At 44.8% G+C, this 26108-nt stretch overlaps 1 protein-coding gene across 1 annotated transcript in view; it reads right to left on the bottom strand.

The window, feature by feature from the left end:
* LOC137331731 (IgGFc-binding protein-like) overlaps positions 1-26108 on the bottom strand; it is a 130541-nt gene that overhangs the window by 86703 nt on the left and 17730 nt on the right. The window contains exons 5-25 of the mRNA XM_067995718.1: positions 21293-21430; positions 20948-21204; positions 20569-20653; positions 20269-20337; positions 14751-14995; positions 14376-14659; positions 13956-14233; positions 13062-13660; positions 10884-11445; positions 9516-9715; positions 9014-9394; positions 8616-8902; positions 7891-8171; positions 6924-7061; positions 6674-6835; positions 4024-4268; positions 3649-3932; positions 3229-3506; positions 2335-2933; positions 1399-1960; positions 33-232 (exon numbers count right to left, since the gene is read on the bottom strand). Coding sequence (XP_067851819.1) covers positions 33-232; positions 1399-1960; positions 2335-2933; positions 3229-3506; positions 3649-3932; positions 4024-4268; positions 6674-6835; positions 6924-7061; positions 7891-8171; positions 8616-8902; positions 9014-9394; positions 9516-9715; positions 10884-11445; positions 13062-13660; positions 13956-14233; positions 14376-14659; positions 14751-14995; positions 20269-20337; positions 20569-20653; positions 20948-21204; positions 21293-21430 — 6134 coding nt within the window. The remainder of the gene's footprint in view (positions 1-32; positions 233-1398; positions 1961-2334; positions 2934-3228; positions 3507-3648; positions 3933-4023; positions 4269-6673; positions 6836-6923; positions 7062-7890; positions 8172-8615; positions 8903-9013; positions 9395-9515; positions 9716-10883; positions 11446-13061; positions 13661-13955; positions 14234-14375; positions 14660-14750; positions 14996-20268; positions 20338-20568; positions 20654-20947; positions 21205-21292; positions 21431-26108) is intronic.

Below are 26108 nucleotides of genomic sequence, written 5' to 3'. Positions count from 1 at the left end.
TGCAAACACTTACTACTACTCTTCCAACTTACTTCGTAGTATTTCTTGTTGTGGACGCAGCCACAGTTCTCAACAGACACACACAGGCTTCCACTGAGAACAAACCCATCGTTACACTGACAGTCCTCCACACAGGGCTTGCTGCAGTTCCCTGGAGCAAAATGGTCTGTGCAGGTGGCCGGACAAGCACTCGCACATGCATTGTAGTGGCTATTGGTTGGACATTCGACATCTGAAAACAAAGAAAGCAGAACAAATTCTTTTAAATTTCTGAGACCAGAAAACGTACACGTATATAGGCCGCGATATTAAACCACCCACAACGGGTGAGAGGGGGCTGGGTGGGGCGGAGAGTTAGCGTTAAATATGGGGAATGTGACCCCAACTCGCCGCGCATGCGCCTGCCACCTTCTTTAAGACAGCGGATATCAGGGCTTCCAAGTGCCCCGCCGTGGAGAGGCAGGTCACTTAACTAATATATTTAAAACGGGATCCCGCCTCCCGATCGCAGGCTCTCTTATCCCCATCTTCAATCGCAGGTGTCTCCCCCCTCCTGATCGTGGGCTTTCTCCCCCTACCCCATCACAGGCTACTCCGACCTCACGATTTCGGGGACCGTCTCCAAGGGTCCTCAGCTGCAGCCTCCTGCCACAGGTGTTCCTTCCCGGCCGCCGGCCACGCTGTCCGTTTGGCAGGCAGGAAGCGGAGCTATAAAATGTTAATGAGGTACTGCCATTAAGTTTGTCAGGACCTCCGCGTCCCCGCCTAGCCGGGTTCTTTGGACGTTTTCAGCCTTGCCTGCACCCACCCCGCCTCCCCTGAAGTATCGGGGACATAATGGTAATCAATTTGGGGATTCTAGGAGTAGGAGGCACAGTCTAAAAATTAGAGCCAGACCTTTCAGGAGCGAGATCAGAAAACATTTCGACACACAAAGGGTGGTAGAAGTTTGGAACTCTCTTCCGCAAACGGCAATTGATACTAGCTCAATTGTTAAATTTAAATCTGAGATAGATAGCTTTTTGGCAACCAAAGGTATTAAGGGATATGGGCCAAAGGCAGGTATATGGAGCTAGATCACAGATCAGCCATGATCTTATCAAATGGCGGAGCAGGCACAAGGGGCTGAATGCCCTACTCCTGTTCCTATATTCCTATGTTTCCTATGTTCCGATGAGAAAGAAGACTTGTGTAGAAAGTTGGGAAACGCAGAGATTTTTTCAAACAATCTGGATGATATCAAGGAAAGTATAAAATAAACACACATGCAAATTGAATTAATGGCAATCTAACATGAAATAAGAATTCTGAAACAAAACAACAAAACAATGGAAAACAGAGACATTTCGCAGATGCAATACAATATTAAACCTACAACAAGAGCTAGAAAATACGTACGACAGAAAGTGGAGTTTTTCCACGGCGGAATGGTCACTCCTGCACTTTGGCACGCATCTGCATAGATTTGGAGGGTATTACAAAAAGCATCTTGCTTTCCTTGCAACAGACACAGTTCAACAACACAGCTTTCAAAGGTACCACTGGGATTTATTACAGAGTGGCACTTCACAAATGGACCTTGTTGACTGGTGATCAGACCACAGAAATCGTCGCTTTGGTACAGGTTCTCGTCAGCGGGTTGACATTCTTCTGTGTTGCCTGGGTCACAACCTGGATCATAGGGTGGCACCTTCCAACTATTTCCCAATTCATTAGAATCTTTGGCTTGCTCTCCATCGGGTTTCATGTAATCATCCATTCTCAGTCGATTGTAGTTCCCGCACATACCACAAGTCTTATTAAAATATGTACTCGGCACTTTCACTTCCACCGAATGATCAGTGTCATAAGAGACATGCAGCCCAAAATCTGTCGCCAGAACCACGTATCTTCCGCTCCTACTCACGCTCACGGCGCCATCAACTAGGGTCACGGGTAAGGTCGTCCACTCTTCATCAACCTGAGCGAAAGAGGAAAACTTATATTGAACAGCACTCTTTCTAACGCAGTCCTGCATCCATCTACTCAAAATGCCCAACAAACTTGAACAACGATCCAACCATCTAACATCTCACCGCAGTAATGGAGTAAGACAATATCTGGCATCAGATTTGTGGACATTTACACAGGTTCAGATCACGCTCTTAAGTTTTGTATACACTTGAGAAATGTCACATTGGTCACTTTTCCACTTATTATACTGCAAGAAATATTGTCAGTCATTCATTTTGTACTATAACAAAATGAAAGTTCTACATATGGAATGATTCAGAGTAAAAAGATAGTATAAAATGTAGTATTTTAGAAAATTCAATCTAACAGTAACATGCTTACCAACACACGGTGAGATTCCCTCTTGACAATCCGAACATTGTGGCCGTGAACAGCTACGGTCACTCTCTGAACGTAAGATACTTTAGCGTTGCCCCGGTTTTCATTTTTCGCTTCAATGTTGAAGTATGGCAGAGATGAGGAATTTGAGCACAGCTTGGCTATCGTATAGGTGCACCTTCCCATGAAATGATGGGTCGCTTTGTCAAACGTATTGTAATGCGGATCATTATGGACTCTGCAGATGCCGTAGACGTACGAGTAGCAACCAGGAACTCCGTTTACAACTCCGCAGTATGAATCTTTAGAACACGTTGAACTCGAGCACACCACTTTACTTCCTGCTGAAGGGCATCTACATTTAGTTGAACAGGTATCATCCGTCCAGAATTCAGATCCCACTGGGTAGTGCTTTCCTTCAGACCAGCAGCCACACTGACTTCTTAGCACACATCTGTCGTTGTAGAAAACGTAACCACTGTCACACACACAGCCTTCTACACATGGTTGAGAGCAGCTGGATGGAGCATTTGGATTGACACAAGTAGCTGGGCAGGCTGAGCCACACTGTTCATAGTGACTATTCACTCCACATTTTAAAGCTGTAAAGACAATTCAAAAGGTCACACACTACTGGAACTTTAAATTCCTTCATAGGAACACAGGAACAGGAATAAGCCATTCAGTTCCTCGAGCATGTTCCACCATTCAAGTGGATCACGGCTGATCTGTATCTTAACTCAATAACATGCCTTGGTTCCATAACCTTTAATGCCCTTGCCTAACAAAAATCTATCAATCGTTTCTCAAAAGCTAAATGGTTCAAACACAACTGAAATCTTTATACCTCCACCAAGTATAATGTAAACATCTAGCAACATAGTCTCAAACACTTACGGCAGAAGGTCTCATTCCTCCAAGCTTCCACTCTCACTCCCTTCGCCTGACATGCATCTGCGTAGGACTGCAGACTACTGCATAGAGACCCCATCTTCAGGTCTAGCGCACACAGGTCGTACACACAGTCAACAAAATAAACACTCGGGTCTACTACAGAATGGCACTCTTTGAAGGGACCGTGTGAATCCATGATTATTCCACAGTAATCTTTACTTTCTATGATGTGTTTTTCGCCTTCAGTGCAGTTTGGTTTGAGGCCAGTGTCAGGAGTACACCTGGAAAAACAGCAGTATCACAAATGAGAAATGGCTAAAGCTGTAAAAGATCTGCAAGCAAATGGTGCGACTACTGCAATTTTAGAAACTTGAGGGTTTCTTAAGGAATAGAAACAACCCCAAACATTTCTGTACAGTGTACCTTGTATCATTTTGAGTCTGCCAGCTGTTGCCCAAGCTGACAGAATCAGCTTCCATTCCTCCATCTGGATTGAGGAAATCATCTCTTCCATCATCGTTATAATTTCCACACATTCCGCACACCTTCCCCTTGAAGATACTGGGAAGAGTTACCTCTGCTCGATGCCTCCCATCAAACTTCACTCTCAATCCAAAATCAGTGGTAACAATTACATACTGTCCACTTAGTCCAACGAGAACACCTGAAGTGACTGACACAGGCAGCACCTCCACTTCGCCATCGACCTGGAAACATACAAACATTGATCAATTGATTCCTCAGCAAATGGGCCTTTCAATATACCTGATGAAGACACTTACATCATCTATTTCTTACCTTTACCACGTGTCCCTTTTCTAGTGTTATTCTGTGATTGTAAACATTAATGTTCACATTTTTGACGTACGATACATAGGAATTTCCTGATCTGTGCTCGTTTGCAGCTTCAACATTGAAATAGGGCAGAGTACTGTCGGCATCACATAGTTTTGATAAGGTATACGTGCACATTCCCATGAAATCGTGAGCTTGCTTATCAAAGGTATTGTAGTGAGGATCACCTTGCACAGTGCAGGACGATTCTAAAAATTATAAAACAAAGATCAGTTGATGGTACCTCAGTACATCTTAGACCAAGTTGAATGATTTTATAGTCAACTGGTCTTGTCTTATTCCACATATTGGCTACACATGTGACTGCTGTATTTTACTGACGAGGCATTGTAGAAAGTTGAGGCTCTGTCAGGTCTTTACTGCACAGAACCTCTTCAAAATGGTTCTGTCATTACAGGCATTTCCACTCCTGTCATTAACACTTCCCCATCTATTTTGAGCAACACCATCCTGAATGGCTGGAGCTCTCCTGCTGCTTCTTCAGTGGGTACGGTATTGCAGGTCTGCCATCCTTTACATGTACTAAGTTTTCCCAATAACTGAGAAAGTCACTAGCAAAAAAACAAGTGGCTGAATAATACTCACAAGAGCACAGCCCAGCAGCAAAATCTACGAGAACATTTAAACATACTCATATCATACTTATCTTTCCACAATGTCAAACAGAAAAGTAACGAGGTACATTCAATGGCTGGAACATAGTCCATGCAGATTTCCACTGCAAAGCGCCATTTCTCAGTCAGTGTTCTACCAGTACAACACAAAGCACATGAGGAAATTAATACAACTACCCTCTTTGTTTCCAGCACTTGGTTGTTTGTGTTGTGCAAGAATAAATGCCACACGCTTGAAGATGACTTTCCTCATTAATTTGCCCACATTGATCAAACTTATTTTGAGGAGGTTAGTAACAGACTCCCGGAGGACATAGACAGACTGGTGAAATGGGCAGACACATGGCAGATGAAATTTAAAGCAGGGAAGTGTGAAGTGATGCACTTTGGTAGAAAGAATGAGGAGAGCCAATATAAAGTAAATGGTACAATTTTATCAGGGGTGCAGGAACAGAGAGACCTGAGGTGTACGTGCACAAGTCTTTGAAGGTGGCAGGGCAAGTTGAGAAGGCTGTTAAAAAGGCATACGGGATCCTTGGCTTTATAGAGGCATAGAGTACAAAAGCAATGAAGTTATGCTAAACCTTTATAAAACACTGGTTAAGCCCAGGCTGGAGTATTGTGGCCAATTCTGGGCACCACACTTAGGAAGGATGTCAAGGCCTTAGAGAGGGTGCAGAGGAGATTTACTTGAATGGTACCAGGGATGAACGACTTCAGTTACGTCGGGAGACTAGAGAAACTGGGGTTGTTCTTCTTACAGCAGAGAAGGTTCAGGGGAGATTTGATCGAGGTGTTCTAAATCAGGGCAGTTTTTGATAGGGTAAATAAGGAGAAACTGTGTCCAGTGGCAGAAAGTAACCAGAGGACACAGATTTACGATAATTGGCAAAAGAACCAGAGGCAACATGAGGAAAAAATGTTTACACAGCAAGTTTTTATGATCTGGAATGCACTGCCTGAAAGGGTGGTGGAAGCAGATTTAATAATAACTTTCAAAAGGGAATTGGATAAATACTTGAAGGGGGAGAATTTGCAGGGCTATGGGGAAAGAACAGGCGAGTGAGACTGACTGGATAGCTCATTCAGAGCCGGCACAGGCACGGTGGTCCGAATGGCATCCTTCGGTGCTGTATCATTCTATCATTCTTTGATTCTATGATATTGAAAGTAATCAGTCATTTTATGAATAATCAAATGGCTTCAGCAATATATTAACTTAATTAATATAAATATATCATGGGTAAATGAAGCAGCAGTCTCTAATTTTCCACTGGCAACCCATAGTCAATAAGACTGCAATGAACAATAGCGTTATCAAGGTTCTACATCACATGTAAGCTCCTTTAGCTTACCTGTTATGTCAGGAGTCACTGTACCGACTGTAGTTGGGATGCTCGTTGTGGATGTTGTGACACACTCGTCTGCAGAGAGAAAAATGGTACAAACTCAGAAGAATCTACATATTACAAAATAGTAAAATCAAGTCAAGTTTCCACCCTATCGAATTGTGGAAAACCAAAATAAACACCACACTATCACAAGAGATACAATAAACATCAAAACTAAAACCAGTGCTGGTTTCATCTATATCTAACTAAAACATACAAATGAGCCACAATAAATGACAGACAAACCAGTCATGTTTACACACCTCCACAGCATCCACTATGGAAGGAGATGTCATCCACAGCAATATCACTGCGATAGTCATCGCCCCGGATTCCTTCTATGAGGATCTGCGAGACAAAGCATCACAACATCAGCAGGCAGAAGAAAGCAACAGCAAGTCAAACAATAGAATTCCACAAGCTGCCTGAGTTCTTCTAAAATAAAAACAAGCAATAAAATCACTAAATATTATCACCCTTTCACGCAATTTACCTGAGAATTTCCAGAAAGGTGCAGGCCTACTTCTCCTGCAATCCATTTGTTTCCCTTATTTCCTGTCTCCGACCACATTAATATTGGTGTCCCGCCTTCAACCAGGTACACTTTCAAAGCCATGCTTCGAGCTACTCCATACATGTGGTACCAGAATCGCAAGCACTGAGCTCCTCTCTTTGCACATGGAGCACTGACCAAATGAGCTCTCTCTCCTACTTTGGCCTCATTGCCTTCAATGTAGATGTAGTAACCACCTGGACACACAATTATCTTCATTGGTTAGAAACAAATCATCTGCTCTGTCAAGCCTCAGCAGCAAGATAAGGATCTCAGATCACCTACCTGCAGTGGTGTGGTCAAAGGACGGCCCTGTGTTCGCTGATGGTGTCGATCCACTGATGCGTTTCCAGTCAAAATTATCTGTCTTGGATTGCATCCAATCGCACAGGTCAATGTCAAAATTACAGTCCAACGCACAACCTGTGGATTTAATAAAGAGCACTCGTTTGCATATTTAATACACTGAGCATCATCTAGAAATGAAATCAGATACTCAACACCAAACCACTCCATGACTCCATGAAGCCATTGCAAGGAAGTAGCTTAGGGATCAACTGGCCTGGAGTCAGCTTAATTCTCCAAACTTCCTTGCAAAGATTAACGCTACAAATGTGACACATAGAATCAATTAAGTCATTATTCAACTCAATGCAAGAAAAGCAAGAACAACATACATTCCCTATAAATGGGACACTGCGTGCTGCTGCTATGCAGAGGGTAGGATTGGTGATGAGATTCCTGTGCTAGAAATCATGGCCCCGATTTTAACTCCCCTAGCCTGGCAGAAACCGGGCAAGGGGGGGCAGTTAAAAGGAGGGCAGTCACTTACCCCCTCTGATCCTGCTTCCTTCCGGCCATATCCCAATTTTACCCTGCTCTTTTGATCAGGCGAGCGGGACAGCCGAAGGAAGGAAGCAGGGTGCTCCTCTCAATGTGCAGATCAGATCCCGGTGATGTCATCGGGACCCAGCTGCAATATTAGTCGGTGGCCTGAGCCAAACCTGCCAGGAGCCGGATCGTGGATCAGAAGATGCTCAGTAGGTAAGTTTAAAAAATTTAATTTCAGGTTTCCTTGTGTGCCAGGAGGAGAAGGAGCGCTCTTCTGGGCCCCATAAGGAGGACATGGACTGCCCTTGCACAGGACTCCCCCAAACCCAACGCCGATTGCTGCCAGAACCCCGCTGTTTGGAAGCATGGAGAAATAAAATAGAGGAACAGAACAAGCAAAGATCTTTGATACCAAACTTACTTTCCTCAACACAGCCGCTCTGTTCCCTCCAGTCTGCCAGAACAACACCAGCTGCTTCACAGACTGAAGCATAAGACTCCAAAGCATTGCACAGCAGCGCAGAATCGCCTCCAGTCGCACAATGATCGTAGACGCAGCTTTCAAAGTACAACTGAGGAGGGATATACCAGTGACAATTTTTGAAAGGACCATCGCTTGCCAAAATTATTTTGCAGTATCTCTCGGCCTCTTCTTTTGATGATGGCTCGCATGTCGGTGGCAGAGGAGCAGTGTGATTACATCTATCAAAGTAAAATAAGGTATGACTTCTCTCTTAAATTCAAAATATCCACTGTTCTATTTAATCCTCTTCTAACTTCAATCAATACTGGAGGGAAAAAATACTTTGTGCTATCAAAATTGTTCCTTTAAAATACATCCAAATGCATGAACATTCTTCTATTATGCATCTGTGATATTTCATTCAAATACATTCCGATACCAATACTGGAAAATCATTTCAGATATTCACTACGAAACAATGGGATTCAACTGAACTGCACGCAAGAGCTGATTTGGACATTTCAATGAAATCTAAGCCTTGCCCTAATATATTTCAATCCTTTTTACAACAATCCACTGCTCTACCTACTTTACTTACTGCCATAGCTTTTCATTCTCTGGAAAATTCTTACCAGTTACACTGCATTTACCTTAACTTACAAGACATTGCAGGAAATACTCACAGCCAGTCATCATCAATAACTATCCAGCTGTCTCCAAACTGATTTGAATCTGAGGCTAGAATTCCATCAGGCTTCAAGAAGTCATCGAGCTGGTCATCAGTGTAGGTACCGCACAAGCCACACAGCTGTCCTTTGTATCTCTCATCCACAACTACAAACAGTTCGTGATCTCCATTAAACTTCAGCTGAAGACCAAAGTTGGTCTGTACCATAACAAACGATCCTACCATTGATACCCTTACCGAAGAACTGGGACTCACAGGAAGCTCAACCCTCACTCCATCAACCTAAGCAAAACATCACCAAGATTAGCAATACAAAAATCACAAACATGGTAGCTATCTCTTTTCAACATTACATTCATTCTGAAAACTGTACTGATCAGAAACATTACTCACGTAAACCAGCTTATTTTTCCTCAATGCAACATGAAGGCCATTGAGTTGGAGAGCAACCGAATTAATGGCAGACCATGTTGGGCTGCCTCTGTGTTCATTTCTACTTGTCACAGAAAACTGAACGGATGTATTTCCACAAGTCTCAGTCACCGTATAATTGCAGGCACCCTGGAAGTGGTACAGCTTCCCGTCAAATGTTGTATAGTGCGGGTCACCATAAATGTGGCAGTTCACAGTGATTGCTCGGTAACATCCCAAAACTCCGTCCTGCACTTTGCAAATTTCCTCTGGTCGACAAGACCCTGCTTCACACTCTACTTGGTCATTTCCAGCACATCTGCACCTCCTTAGACATCCGTCTTCCCAGAACATTGCCCCTTTCTGACAGACAATGAATATGGATTATTTCCAAAATTGCTACATGCTTCCAATGGAAACTGAACGTTAAGCGCAGAAGGCCCAAATGGCACTGCAAACACTTACTACTACTCTTCCAACTTACTTCGTAGTATTTCTTGTTGTGGACGCAGCCACAGTTCTCAACAGACACACACAGGCTTCCACTGAGAACAAACCCATCGTTACACTGACAGTCCTCCACACAGGGCTTGCTGCAGTTCCCTGGAGCAAAATGGTCTGTGCAGGTGGCCGGACAAGCACTCGCACATGCATTGTAGTGGCTATTGGTTGGACATTCGACATCTGAAAACAAAGAAAGCAGAACAAATTCTTTTAAATTTCTGAGGCCAGAAAACGTACACGTATATAGGCCGCAATATTAAACCACCCACAACGGGTGAGAGGGGGTTGGGTGGGGCGGAGAGTTAAAGAGTTAAATATGGGGAATGTGACCCCAACTCGCCGCGCATGCGCCTGCCACCTTCTTTAAGACAGCGGATATCAGGGCTTCCAAGTGCCCCGCCGTGGAGAGGCAGGTCACTTAACTAATATATTTAAAACGGGATCCCGCCTCCCGATCGCAGACTCTCTTATCCCCATCTTCAATCGCAGGTGTCTCCCCCCTCCTGATCGTGGGCTTTCTCCCCCTACCCCATCACAGGCTACTCCGACCTCACGATTTCGGGGACCGTCTCCAAGGGTCCTCAGCTGCAGCCTCCTGCCACAGGTGTTCCTTCCCGGCCGCCGGCCACGCTGTCCGTTTGGCAGGCAGGAAGCGGAGCTATAAAATGTTAATGAGGTACTGCCATTAAGTTTGTCAGGACCTCCGCGTCCCCGCCTAGCCGGGTTCTTTGGACGTTTTCAGCCTTGCCTGCACCCACCCCGCCTCCCCTGAAGTATCGGTGACATAATGTCAATCAATTTGGGGATTCTAGGAGTAGGAGGCACAGTCTAAAAATTAGAGCCAGACCTTTCAGGAGCGAGATCAGAAAACATTTCGACACACAAAGGGTGGTAGAAGTTTGGAACTCTCTTCCGCAAACGGCAATTGATACTAGCTCAATTGTTAAATTTAAATCTGAGATAGATAGCTTTTTGGCAACCAAAGGTATTAAGGGATATGGGCCAAAGGCAGGTATATGGAGCTAGATCACAGATCAGCCATGATCTTATCAAATGGCGGAGCAGGCACAAGGGGCTGAATGCCCTACTCCTGTTCCTATATTCCTATGTTTCCTATGTTCCGATGAGAAAGAAGACTTGTGTAGAAAGTTGGGAAACGCAGAGATTTTTTCAAACAATCTGGATGATATCAAGGAAAGTATAAAATAAACACACATGCAAATTGAATTAATGGCAATCTAACATGAAATAAGAATTCTGAAACAAAACAACAAAACAATGGAAAACAGAGACATTTCACAGATGCAATACAATATTAAACCGACAACAAGAGCTAGAAAATACGTACGACAGAAAGTGGAGTTTTTCCACGGCGGAATGGTCACTCCTGCACTTTGGCACGCATCTGCATAGATTTGGAGGGTATTACAAAAAGCATCTTGGTTTCCTTGCAACAGACACAGTTCAACAACACAGCTTTCAAAGGTACCACTGGGATTTATTACAGAGTGGCACTTTACAAATGGACCTTGTTGACTGGTGATCAGACCACAGAAATCGTCGCTTTGGTACAGGTTCTCGTCAGCGGGTTGACATTCTTCTGTGTTGCCTGGGTCACAACCTGGATCATAGGGTGGCACCTTCCAGCTATTTCCCAATTCATTAGAATCTTTGGCTTGCTCTCCATCGGGTTTCATGTAATCATCCATTCTCAGTCCATTGTAGTTCCCGCACATACCACAAGTCTTATTAAAATATGTACTCGGCACTTTCACTTCCACCGAATGATCAGTGTCATAAGAGACATGCAGCCCAAAATCTGTCGCCAGAACCACGTATCTTCCGCTCCTACTCACGCTCACGGCGCCATCAACTAGGGTCACGGGTAAGGTCGTCCACTCTTTATCAACCTGAGCGAAAGAGGAAAACTTATAGAGTCATAGAGTTATACAGCATGGATAGAGGCCCTTCGGCCCATCGTGTCCGCGCCGGCCATCAGCCCTGTCTACTCTTATCCCATATTCCAGCATTTGGTCCGTAGCCTTGTATGCTATGGCATTTCAAGTGCTCATCCAAATGCTTCTTGAATGTTGTGAGGGTTCCTGCCTCCACAACCCATTCAGGCAGTGAGTTCCAGACTCCAACCACCCTCTGGGTGAAAAGGTTCTTTCTCAAATCCCCTCTAAACCTCCTGCCTTTTACCTTGAATCTATGTCCCCTTGTTATAGTACCCCCAACGAAGGGAAAAAGCTCCTTAGTATCCATCCTATCTGTGCCCCTCATAATTTTGTACACCTCAATCATGTCCCCCCTCAGCCTCCTCTGCTCCAAGGAAAACAAACCCAATCTTCCCAGTCTCTCTTCATAGCTGAAGCGCTCCAGCCCTGGTAACATCCTGGTGAATCTCCTCTGCACCCTCTCCAAAGCGATCACATCCTTCCTGTAGTGTGGCGACCAGAACTGCACACAGTACTCCAGCTGTGGCCTAACCAGTGTTTTATACAGCTCCATCATAACCTCCTTGCTCTTATATTCTATGCCTCGGCTAATAAAGGCAAGTATCCCATATGCCTTCTTTACCACCTTATCTACCTGTTCCGCCGCCTTCAGGGATCTGTGAACTTGCACACCAAGATCCCTCTGACCCTCTGTCTTGCCTAGGGTCCTCCCATTCATTGTGTATTCCCTTGCCTTGTTAGTCCCTCCAAAGTGCATCACCTCGCACTTTTCCGGGTTAAATTCCATTTGCCACTGTTCCGCCCATCTGACCAACCCATCTATATCGTCCTGCAGACTGAGGCTATCCTCCTCGCTATTTACCACCCTACCAATTTTTGTATCATCAGCGAACTTACTGATCATACCTTTTACATTCATATCCAAGTCATTAATGTAGACCACAAACAGCAAGGGACCCAGCACCGATCCCTGTGGTACCCCCTGGCCACAGGCTTCCAGTCACAAAAACAACCTTCGACCATCACCCTCTGCCTTCTGCCACTAAGCCAGTTTTGTATCCAAAGTGCCAAGGCACCCTGGATTCCATGGGCTCGTACCTTCTTGACCAGTCTCCTGTGGGGGACTTTATCGAAGGCCTTACTGAAATCCATGTATACCACATCCACTGCTTTACCCTCATCCACACGCCTAGTCACCCCCTCAAAAATTCAATCAAATTGAACAGCACTCTTTCTAACGCAGTCCTGCATCCATCTACTCAAAATGCCCAACAAACTTGAACAACGATCCAACCATCTAACATCTCACCGCAGTAATGGAGTAAGACAATATCTGGCATCAGATTTGTGGACATTTACACAGGTTCAGATCACGCTCTTAAGTTTTGTATACACTTGAGAAATGTCACATTGGTCACTTTTCCACTTATTATACTGCAAGAAATATTGTCAGTCATTCATTTTGTACTATAACAAAATAAAAGTTCTACATATGGAATGATTCAGAGTAAAAAGATAGTATAAAATGTAGTATTTTAGAAAATTCAATCTAACAGTAACATGTTTACCAACACACGGTGAGATTCCCTCTTGACAATCCGAACATTGTGGCCGTGAACAGCTACGGTCACTCTCTGAACGTAAGATACTTTAGCGTTGCCTCGGTTTTCATTTTTCGCTTCAATGTTGAAGTATGGCAGAGATGAGGAATTTGAGCACAGCTTGGCTATCGTATAGGTGCACCTTCCCATGAAATGATGGGTCGCTTTGTCAAACGTATTGTAATGCGGATCATTATGGACTCTGCAGATGCCGTAGACGTACGAGTAGCAACCAGGAACTCCGTTTACAACTCCGCAGTATGAATCTTTAGAACACGTTGAACTCGAGCACACCACTTTACTTCCTGCTGAAGGGCATCTACATTTAGTTGAACAGGTATCATCCGTCCAGAATTCAGATCCCACTGGGTAGTGCTTTCCTTCAGACCAGCAGCCACACTGACTTCTTAGCACACATCTGTCGTTGTAGAAAACGTAACCACTGTCACACACACAGCCTTCTACACATGGTTGAGAGCAGCTGGATGGAGCATTTGGATTGACACAAGTAGCTGGGCAGGCTGAGCCACACTGTTCATAGTGACTATTCACTCCACATTTTAAAGCTGTAAAGACAATTCAAAAGGTCACACACTACTGGAACTTTAAATTCCTTCATAGGAACACAGGAACAGGAATAAGCCATTCAGTTCCTCGAGCATGTTCCACCATTCAAGTGGATCACGGCTGATCTGTATCTTAACTCAATAACATGCCTTGGTTCCATAACCTTTAATGCCCTTGCCTAACAAAAATCTATCAATCGTTTCTCAAAAGCTAAATGGTTCAAACACAACAGAAATCTTTATACCTCCACCAAGTATAATGTAAACATCTAGCAACATAGTCTCAAACACTTACGGCAGAAGGTCTCATTCCTCCAAGCTTCCACTCTCACTCCCTTTGCCTGACATGCATCTGCGTAGGACTGCAGACTACTGCATAGAGACCCCATCTTCAGGTCTAGCGCACACAGGTCGTACACACAGTCAACAAAATAAACACTCGGGTCTACTACAGAATGGCACTCTTTGAAGGGACCGTGTGAATCCATGATTATTCCACAGTAATCTTTACTTTCTATGATGTGTTTTTCGCCTTCAGTGCAGTTTGGTTTGAGGCCAGTGTCAGGAGTACACCTGGAAAAACAGCAGTATCACAAATGAGAAATGGCTAAAGCTGTAAAAGATCTGCAAGCAAATGGTGCGACTACTGCAATTTTAGAAACTTGAGGGTTTCTTAAGGAATAGAAACAACCCCAAACATTTCTGTACAGTGTACCTTGTATCATTTTGAGTCTGCCAGCTGTTGCCCAAGCTGACAGAATCAGCTTCCATTCCTCCATCTGGATTGAGGAAATCATCTCTTCCATCATCGTTATAATTTCCACACATTCCGCACACCTTCCCCTTGAAGATACTGGGAAGAGTTACCTCTGCTCGATGCCTCCCATCAAACTTCACTCTCAATCCAAAATCAGTGGTAACAATTACATACTGTCCACTTAGTCCAACGAGAACACCTGAAGTGACTGACACAGGCAGCACCTCCACTTCGCCATCGACCTGGAAACATACAAACATTGATCAATTGATTCCTCAGCAAATGGGCCTTTCAATATACCTGATGAAGACACTTACATCATCTATTTCTTACCTTTACCACGTGTCCCTTTTCTAGTGTTATTCTGTGATTGTAAACATTAATGTTCACATTTTTGACGTACGATACATAGGAATTTCCTGATCTGTGCTCGTTTGCAGCTTCAACATTGAAATAGGGCAGAGTACTGTCGGCGTCACATAGTTTTGATAAGGTATATGTGCACGTTCCCATGAAATCGTGAGCTTGCTTATCAAAGGTATTGTAGTGAGGATCACCTTGCACAGTGCAGGACGATTCTAAAAATTATAAAACAAAGATCAGTTGATGGTACCTCAGTACATCTTAGACCAAGTTGAATGATTTTATAGTCAACTGGTCTTGTCTTATTCCACATATTGGCTACACATGTGACTGCTGTATTTTACTGACGAGGCTTTGTAGAAAGTTGAGGCTCTGTCAGGTCTTTACTGCACAGAACCTCTTCAAAATGGTTCTGTCAGTACAGGCATTTCCACTCCTGTCATTAACACTTCCCCATCTATTTTGAGCAACACCATCCTGAATGGCTGGAGCTCTCCTGCTGCGTCTTCAGTGGGTATGGTATTGCAGGTCTGCCATCCTTTACATGTACTAAGTTTTCCCGATAACTGAGAAAGTCACTAGCAAAAAAACAAGTGGCTGAATAATACTCACAAGAGCACAGCCCAGCAGCAAAATCTACGAGAACATTTAAACATACTCATATCATACTTATCTTTCCACAACGTCAAACAGAAAAGTAACGAGGTACATTCAATGGCTGGAACATAGTCCATGCAGATTTCCACTGCAAAGCGCCATTTCTCAGTCAGTGTTCTACCAGTGCAACACAAAGCACATGAGGAAATTAATACAACTACCCTCTTTGTTTCCAGCACTTGGTTGTTTGTGTTGTGCAAGAATAAATGCCACACGCTTGAAGATGACTTTCCTCATTAATTTGCCCACATTGATCAAACTTATTTTGAGGAGGTTAGTAACAGACTCCCGGAGGACATGGACAGACTGGTGAAATGGGCAGACACATGGCAGATGAAATTTAAAGCAGGGAAGTGTGAAGTGATGCACTTTGGTAGAAAGAATGAGGAGAGCCAATATAAAGTAAATGGTACAATTTTATCAGGGGTGCAGGAACAGAGAGACCTGAGGTGTACGTGCACAAGTCTTTGAAGGTGGCAGGGCAAGTTGAGAAGGCTGTTAAAAAGGCATACGGGATCCTTGGCTTTATAGATTGTAAACAATTTTACAACACCAAGTTATAGTCCAGCAATTTTATTTTAAATTCACAAGCTTTCGGAGGCTACCTCCTTCGTCAGGTGAACGATGTGAAAATGAAATCCTCGAGATGAAATCGCATTTATAATTCACAGAACAATGCTTGGTGAGTGCAGACAGTTTTTTCAACTGCCCGTTGCCAAGGCAATCAGTGTGCAGACAGACAGGTGTTACCTGCCAGGTCTCACAGAATATACAAATCACCAAAAAAAAACAACAAACAAAAAAAAAATTGTTTACAATTGTTGTAAAATTGTTTACAATTGTCAACCCCAGTCCATCACCGGCATCTCCACATCATGACTACCATCGACACCACAAACTGCCGGCTCACAGTGGAAAGGATATCCAAGAAGATCGCGCATTTAGACACAGACATCAAGTTTTTACAGAGCTGCAAGAAAGCAGACAAGATCCCGAAAGGACTCCAGATCACGAACCCACTCAGGTCCACATACAACTCGGATTACGCTGAGAGACTCTGCCGCCGTACATCTCGCACACTCCGCAACCATCTCGTACACCAACTCTACAGCAGACGCCACAACCTCGAAACCAAGATAGAGTCCATACTCTCAACCTGTACTCAGGACACAGCAGACCAGCTACGTTATCCCGCCAAACAGACGAGGCAACGGAACTACGCTGCCTACATGAAAACCAAGAGCAGGAAGCTTGAGAAACTCGGCATCACCACCAGCATCGACCAAGCTTCCCCTGGTACCACGGTTGCAACCACAGGGAAGTCTATTGTCAATTTGTCCGACCACACCCTTCAACCAGACGAAATCGAAGTTCTCAGCCAAGGGCTCAATTTCTGCCCCACTACCAAAATGGACCCCACTAGTCTCGCGGCGGACACAGAGGAATTCATCAGGAGAATGAGGCTCCGGGAATTCTACCACAAACCCCAAGATTTCAGCAGCGAACCCAATGAGACAATCGACGATCCGGAATAGCAGACAGAGGGATCCGCGGTACAGCAACCGAAGAGGAAAGAATCAAACTGGACTCCTCCGGAGGGTCGCTGCCCTCAGCTGGACATGTATGCTCAAGCTGTCAGGAAATGCGTCAATGCCAGATTCATCAGCCGCACTCAGAAGACAGTCCAGAATGTCACCCGAGCACAACGCAACGCCATCAACGCTCTCAAGACCAACCGCAACATCATCATCAAACCAGCGGACAAAGGAGGAGCCATAGTCATACAGAACAGAACGGACTATTGCAAAGAAGCATACCGACAACTGGACAACCAGGAACACTACAGACGGTTACCCGCAGATCCGACCAAAGAACACACCCACCAGCTCAACAAACTGATCAAGACCTTCGATCCAGACCTTCAAAGCATCCTACGCACTCTCATCCCACGTACTCCCCGCGTGGGAGACTTCTACTGCCTCCCAAAGATACACAAAGCCAACACACCCGGACGTCCTATCGTATCAGGCAACGGAACCCTGTGTGAGAACCTCTCTGGATACATCGAGGGCATCCTGAAACCCATCGTACAGGGAACCCCCAGCTTCTGTCGCGACACTACAGACTTCCTACAAAAACTCAGTACCCACGGACCAGTATCCCCCACGATGATGGCATCGCTGCGACAGCATCAATACTCAACACCAACAACAGCCAATCTCCGGAAGCCATCCTACAACTCATCCGCTTCATCCTGGATCACAATGTCTTCACCTTCGATAACCAGTTCTTTACCCAAACACACGGAACAGCCATGGGGACCAAATTCGCACCCCAATACGCCAACATTTTCATGCACAAGTTCGAGCAGGACTTCTTCACTGCACAAGACCTCCAACCAACACTATACACCAGATACATCGACGACATTTTCTTTCTATGGACCCACGGCAAGGAATCACTAAAGAGACTACACGATAACATCAACAAGTTCCATCCCACCATCAAGCTCACCATGGACTACTCCTCAGAATCAGTTTCTTTCTTGGACACACGAATCTCCATCAAAGACGGGCACCTCAGCACCTCACTCTACCGCAAGCCCACGGACAACCTCACGATGCTCCACTTTTCCAGCTTCCACCCTAACCACGTCAAAGAGGCCATCCCCTATGGACAGGCCCTGCGAATACACAGGGTCTGCTCAGACGAGGAGGAACGCGATGGACACCTACAGACGCTGAAAGACGCCCTAGTAAGAACGGGATATGACGCTCGACTCATCGATCGACAGTTCCGACGGGCCACAGCAAAAAATCGCATAGACCTCCTCAGGAGACTAACACGGGACGCAACCAACAGAGTACCCTTTGTCGTCCAGTACTTCCCCGGAGCGGAGAAACTACGCCATGTTCTCCGCAGCCTTCAACATGTCATCAATGAGGACAAACACCTCACTATGGCCATCCCCACACCTCCACTACTCGCCTTTAAACAGCCACCCAACCTCAAACAGACCATCGTTCACAGCAAATTACCTAGCTTTCAAGAGAACAGCGTCCACGACACCACACAACCCTGCCATGGTAACCTCTGCAAGACATGCCAGATCATCGACACAGATACCACCATCACACGAGAGGACACCACCCACCAGGTGCATGGTTCATACTCCTGTGACTCGGCCAACGTTGTCTACCTCATACGTTGCAGGAAAGGATGCCCCCGAGCATGGTACATTGGCGAGACCATGCAGACGCTGCGACAACGGATGAACGGACACCGCGCAACAATCGCCAAACAGGAGGGTTCCCTCCCAGTCGGGGAACACTTCAGCAGTCATGGACATTCATCCACCGACCTTCGGGTAAGCGTACTCAAAGGCGGCCTTCGAGACACACGACAACGCAAAATCGTCGAGCAGAAATTGATAGCCAAGTTCCGCACCCATGAGGACGGCCTCAACCGGGATCTTGGGTTCATGTCACGCTACACGTTACCCCACCAGCGAACAAATGTTATCTGTTTTTAATATAACGGGTCAGTTGCTGTCTTTTCTATGTTTCTACCTCTCTATCTCGGTTTTTTTTTTGTTTGTTGTTTTTTTTTGGTGATTTGTATATTCTGTGAGACCTGGCAGGTAACACCTGTCTGTCTGCACACTGATTGCCTTGGCAACGGGCAGTTGAAAAAACTGTCTGTACTCACCAAGCATTGTTCTGTGAATTATAAATGTGATTTCATCTCGAGGATTTCATTTTCACATCGTTCACCTGACGAAGGAGGTAGCCTCCGAAAGCTTGTGAATTTAAAATAAAATTGCTGGACTATAACTTGGTGTTGTAAAATTGTTTACAATTGTCAACCCCAGTCCATCACCGGCATCTCCACATCATGGCTTTATAGAGGCATAGAGTACAAAAGCAATGAAGTTATGCTAAACCTTTATAAAACACTGGTTAAGCCCAGGCTGGAGTATTGTGGCCAATTCTGGGCACCACACTTTAAGAAGGATGTCAAGGCCTTAGAGAGGGTGCAGAGGAGATTTACTCGAATGGTACCAGGGATGAACGACTTCAGTTATGTAGGGAGACTAGAGAAACTGGGGTTGTTCTTCTTACAGCAGAGAAAGTTAAGGGGAGATTTGATCGAGGTGTTCTAAATCAGGGCAGTTTTTGATAGGGTAAATAAGGAGAAACTGTGTCCAGTGGCAGAAAGTAACCAGAGGACACAGATTTACGATTATTGGCAAAAGAACCAGAGGCAACATGAGGAAAAAATGTTTGCACAGCAAGACCTGAAAGGGTGGTGGAAGCAGATTTAATAATAACTTTCAAAAGGGAATTGGATAAATACTTGAAGGGGGAAAATCTGCAGGGCTATGGGGAAAGAACAGGCGAGTGAGACTAATTGGATAGCTCATTCAGAGCCGGCACAGGCACGATGGACCGAATGGCAGCCTTCTTTTTTTATATTCGTTCATGGGATGTGGGCGTCGCTGGCGAGATCGGCATTTATTGCCCATCCCTAATTGCCCTTGAGAAGGTGGTGGTGAGCCGCCTTCTTGAACCGCTGCAGTCCGTGTGGTGAAGGTTCTCCTTCTGTGCTGCATCATTCTATCATTCTTTGATTCTATGATATTGAAAGTAATCAGTCATTTTATGAATAATCAAATGGCTTCAGCAATATATTAACTCAATTAATATAAATGTATCATGGGTAAATGAAGCAGCAGTCTCTAATTTTCCACTGGCCACCCATAGTCAATAAGACTGCAATGAACAATAGCGTTATCAAGCTTCTCCATCACTTGTCAGCTCCTTTAACTTACCTGTTATGTCAGGAGTCACTGTACTGACTGTAGTTGGGATGCTCGTTGTGGATGTTGTGACACACTCGTCTGCAGAGAGAAAAATGGTACAAACTCAGAAGAATCTGCATTTTACAAAATAGTCAAATCAAGTCAAGTTTCCACCCTATCGAATTGTGGAAAACCAAAATAAACACCACACTATCACAAGAGATACAATAAACATCAAAACTAAAACCAGTGCTGGTTTCATCTATATCTTAACTAAAACATACAAATGAGCCACAATAAATGACAGACAATCCAGTCATGTTTACACACCTCCACAGCATCCACTATGGAAGGAGATGTCATCCACAGCAATATCACTGCGATAGTCATCGCCCCGGATTCCTTCTATGAGGATCTGCGAGACAAAGCATCACAACATCAGCAGGCAGAAAAAAGCAACAGCAAGTCAAACAATAGAATTTCAGTTTCTCTCTTTCAGGTAACAATAGATGAACACATCAATTCATCTATGTTGGAAAAACAACTCCAGACGTCTCCTCTGACATAAGTTACAGGTTCGATTTTATCTGATCCAAAGTAAAACAATCTCTCATTGAATTCCAATTAAAGCCACAAGCTGCCTGAGTTCTTCTAAAATAAAAACAAGCAATAAAATCACTGAACATTATTATCCTTTCACGCAATTTACCTGAGAATTTCCAGAAAGGTGAAGGCCTACTTCTCCTGCAATCCATTTGTTTCCCTTATTTCCTGTCTCCGACCACATTAATATCGGTGTCCCGCCTTCAACCAGGTACACTTTCAAAGCCATGCTTCGAGCTACTCCATACATGTGGTACCAGAATCGCAAGCACTGAGCTCCTCTCTTTGCACATGGAGCACTGACCAAATGAGCTCTCTCTCCTAGTTTGGCCTCATTGCCTTCAATGTAGATGTAGTAACCACCTGGACACACAATTATCTTCATTGGTTAGAAACAAATCATCTGCTCTGTCAAGCCTCAGCAGCAAGATAAGGATCTCAGATCACCTACCTGCAGTGGTGTGGTCAAAGGACGGCCCTGTGTTCGCTGAAGGTGTTGATCCACTGATGCGTTTCCAGTCAAAATTATCTGTCTTGGACTGCATCCAATCACACAGGTCAATGTCAAAATTACAGTCCAATGCACAACCTGTGGATTTAATAAATTATAAAGCAAAGTTCAAATGGTGAATTTAAATGCATCTCAAATATATTTGCATTATTCTTGTGTAATGCATTGTCAAAAGTAGTGTATCACAGATCACCTTGCAACACCAACATCAACACTTTGCATTTCTATAGCATCTTTAACGTAGAAAAACACCCAAGACGCTTCACAAAAGCATAGTTAGACAAGAATTGATTGGCCAATCAAGGAGAAGTTAGAAGGGTTGGTCAAAGAGGTTGGTTTTTGGGAAGGTCTTCAAGAAGGACAGAGTGCTTGAGTGTCAACGACGACTACAGAGGCAATTGGAAAGCTTTGGGCCTAGACAACCGGAGGCAGAGATGCCAATGGTTGGACGACGGGAGTAGGGGATGTACGAGAAGTCAGAATTGGAGGGACACAGAGTTCCTGGAGGGTTGGAGATCTGGACAAGGTTACAGAAATAGGGAGGGACGAGGCCGTGAAGAGGTTTGAACAGGAGGATGAGAATTTTCAAGTGGGGGCATAGGAGGACCGGGAGCCAATCTTGGTCAGCAAGCACAGGGGTGATGGGCTTGCATTACTTGGTGCTGGTTAGGGTACGGCTGGCAGAGTTTTGGATGAGCTGAAATTTATTAAGGGTGGAGGATGGGAGTCCACTGTTCAAATAGAACCACATAAAGTTCCAAACCAATTTGTTGTATTCTTGTCATTTTTCTTTTACTGACAGGTAAGTGATTCAGAAGACTTCAAGAATCCTTTACATTGTGATATTGATGTATATCTTTAGCAGCAGGAGTCCATCAGAAAGGCCGAGTAATTTTGGCTTTCAATCGGTATTATAGCCCTGATTTTCCAAGACCAGTGTTGGTAGCAGGGAAGATTGACCTTGCTGAATTCTGTGAGAGAAGCCCACTCTCTTTCATTAGAAAAGGATTCCTCCATATGGAAAGGAGTGCTATTGGCTGTCTGTTGCAAAATATGGTCAGCGAGCAGTTCTTGCAGTGCTGCTGTTGAATCTCAAAGGGGAGATATAATTTTTGATTCTGCTGAGAGCAAGTTGCTGTGTGAGATCAGGGGTGCAAGGAGCAATGTGGGCAAAACTGCCCCTTCACTAAGGGTACTGTGGAGGTCCTGCTGCAGAAAGTGTCCCATAAAAGAGCCACCCTCCTGTGAAGATGAAGCTGGAAGCTGCATGCAAAAACATGGCAGGAAAAGTGAATGCAGTCTCTCAGGTCCATCCTACCTGGGAACAAATGAGGATAGGTGTTTTTGAGTATCTGGAGAAGTGACAGGCTAAGCACATTATACTTTGCATAAATGCTTGTTCTTTGCCCATGGAAGACATGGTCCCAATAAAAACGTTTCTGTTCTGCACCCTCAGGGTGAAACCACACAGAGAAACATGTACCAAAATTTTGCTTTGTTCTTATTTACAACAGGGAGTGGAGGGCACAATTGCAATGGTAACACCCTGCAGACAGCAGTTTCAAGTTGTTCTTGCATACTCTACTGCCTGCAGAAATACTATGCTAGCTCATTTGCGACATCTTGGACCCAGCAGGTCTATGAACAGGGGTGCTGTGTGGGGCTCTCAGGTAGTTATGGTCTTTTTTTCATTGTCCTGTTTCCAATACAAGGCTGTGCACAATCACATGGTGTGGACCAGGACAGGTAGCAGCCATCATGTTGCTGCTGAGGCCAAATAAGAAAATGGCCCTTGCTCTTTTGTGAAGAGAGGCTTTAGGGGGCTTTGCTGTGCGCAAATTTGGTGGTTTGATGCCTCCACTGAGCAAATACCTTGTTTATTATAATCCTTCATACCCTGACTTCCATTCTTAATTCTCACAGCAAGTCTTGCACTAATTAAGCAGCTGCGTAATGCACCAAATGGCTTCCAATTTGAAGACATATCCTGATGATTCTGTGTGGACAGGGATTGGGCCTGCCTTCCAATGCAAGTTGATGCAGGAGTAAAATGCATTTGCTACATCTTTTGAGGCCACCATAAGCAGGCTCCACAGCTAGCAGAGAATATCCAGCAGGGCACCACTGTAGGAGGGCTTTACAGAAATATAAAGTACCATAAAGCAAGTGAAAACTTCATGGTTGTCTGTCGGGAGTCCCAAAGCAGTGAGGAACAAGTGTCAAACAGCGTTCTTTTATCAGTGCTGTGACCGACACCATAGACACTTCGGGTACCCAGTTACAGAACTCTGTCACTATCAGATTGGACAGACTGAGTGATAATTTGGAAACAGCAATAACACCATGTTTTACCCATATCGGAGACACCTGCAGAGCATTGGGTCTACAATTTAGAAGCCCAGCCCCAGTGCCATGACAGGAGAAGGGTCCATTGAGGCAACTTGCTCTCAAAAAAGCCGCACATCTTCCACTCCAGCCAGACTCCTCAAAGAACTGAGGAAGTGCCTGCCAATGGGCAGCCTCTGCAGGTACTGTGTATTCGGACATGGCTCAGCCTGTTACAAGGACACTGCATGACCTGTAGCCATATGTCGGAGGCCATGAACATTCCAACAGGGAAGCTTCACCCAACCTCAACCTGCTGCCGCGGTTACTCCTCTCACTCAGGCAGCGCATAGACACACAAACCTTATTGGGTCACCAAGAGGAAGCATGAACGTAGGACATAGACCATGTCACCTATATAAATGGTATTCAACAGTGTTTACCGGATAGGGCCCTGGAAAGATGGTAAGTGCTGGGAGGGGGGGCTGGAAGATTGCATGAAGCTTCAATGGAGGGAATGTGTGGCATGTTCTCGGGGTAACAACGTGTGGAAGTTCTTTGGGAAACCAAAGTGTGTCAGTGGTAGGAGATCCTTGATCACAGAGTTCCATACCGATCTCCCTACCTAAACATCACTCTCTTTCACTTCTTCGTTCTCTTCCTGTAAGCCTCCAGCCCCATTGACCTGCGCCTCACCCCTCTTTGGATACCGAAACCATGTAGCATGCAGCATTTCATCCTGGATTGTTGGGAAATCTGCCAGATGATGAAAATATTGGGGCAGAAATCGCTCCCGAAATAATGGAGGAGCTCAACAGCGCTTTCCGTTTTCTATGGCAAATCGAAGAAGCAAGTTCCCACGTGCGCGCTAAAATGTGGAAATTGTGAACTTGCTCCTATTGGTTTGCCAGCAATTTAACAGCAGCAAATTAAAGGGCTATTGCACGCTACAATCATAGAAATCACTGAAAAATCACAAACTGCTCATCTGCCCAGCTGGAACGTAACTAATTACACCACCAAAAGGTACTCTGAAAAAGTGCAGGTCTAAACTAAGTTTTAAAAGCGCTAACTTTTTATGACTGCCAAACAACTAAAAATTACATTTTAAAAATGTGGAGTCTCATTTTACTCCTTATTTTAATCGTTTTTGGTCATTAAAAAAAAAATTTAAAATTAAAAAATTGTTTTTTTTACTTTTCCCTTCTGTCTCTTTAATTTAATTCAATTATTTCTTCGGCTTTTTATTTTAAAAAATTAAAAATGTTTGTTTACAATGACTTTCAGAATACTAACTTTAAATGAATGAAGTCTGCTTTCCTGTTTTTGGGCGTGACTTCTCTTCCTGACAGATTTTGTGGGCGTGTCTTCTATTCTCACAGACATTTCCATGAACATCAACTTACCCTGTTGAGGCTGGGTTGATAGCGCACAATTCTTTAAAAGTTCAAAACCATGCAAGTCAATGCCACAGAGCCCACAGTAAGTACTTTCGTAAATTTATTTTGCAGGAACTGCAGCAATCGTTGCTACGCCGCTCTGTGCAAATTCTGGCCCATTGTGCTCCCTCCAGTTGATGTCTACTTTCAACTAGGAAGCTGTTTCCCATGGCAAACATGGCATCAGTCACTTGCTTCATACAGGAATTAATTGCAAACTGGCTTATCTGGCAGATGTGCCCTGCGAGTGGTCGAGATGGATCCTGTTGCATGCGAGATTAATGCCATTGTGACCTTCTCAGCTCCTGGAAAAGCCATTCCAGTCATTGAAACTGCCTCTAAATCAGCCTGCATCAGCTAACATAGCTCCATCGCTGTCTCTGGAGTGAAGTTGAGGCGCTGAAGACAAGATTGCCTGTAAAAGTGGCACATTCTATAAACATGAGTCCTTGGGTATTGACAGCAGCCATCTTGACATACTCTCTTGATGTGCCCGTCTCAGAGAGGTCAGAGGGTTTGAAAATGGACAAGGTGGTTCTAACCATTTACTCATCAGAAAAATATCTTTGCATTTGCCAAATCGTTGGGGAATCAAAAATAACACAAATATACAGGTGCTACTGACAGACATCAGTAATAAAAGGTAGCTTCATTCCGCCCCCAGTCACTCAGCAAACACCTGGCCAGGTAAGTTCTAAAACTCAAAACTTTAAATGTACGTTAGCAGACGGAGTTTAGCAGGGGCCCGGACAAGGTTCCTGAGGGGGAAGACCGAGGGCTGCGTCTCCATTCTCTCTGAGGAGAGCGGAACCGAGCCGGCGGCACCAAACCCGCCCGCGCGGGCTGTCAACGGACAACAGGGGCGCGCGGCACGCGGCACGGGGGCCGTTGGAGGAAAGGGGCGGGGCAAGGGAGGGGCGGGGCAAGGGAGGGGCGGGGGGAGAAATCGGTCTCGAGAGGCGGAGGAGGAGGAGGCGGGAGCAGACCCCATG

This window comes from Heptranchias perlo, chromosome 13 (genome assembly GCF_035084215.1).
Source record: "Heptranchias perlo isolate sHepPer1 chromosome 13, sHepPer1.hap1, whole genome shotgun sequence".
Taxonomy (NCBI): Eukaryota; Metazoa; Chordata; class Chondrichthyes; order Hexanchiformes; family Hexanchidae; genus Heptranchias; species Heptranchias perlo.
This window is presented reverse-complemented; position numbering and strand designations above follow the sequence as displayed.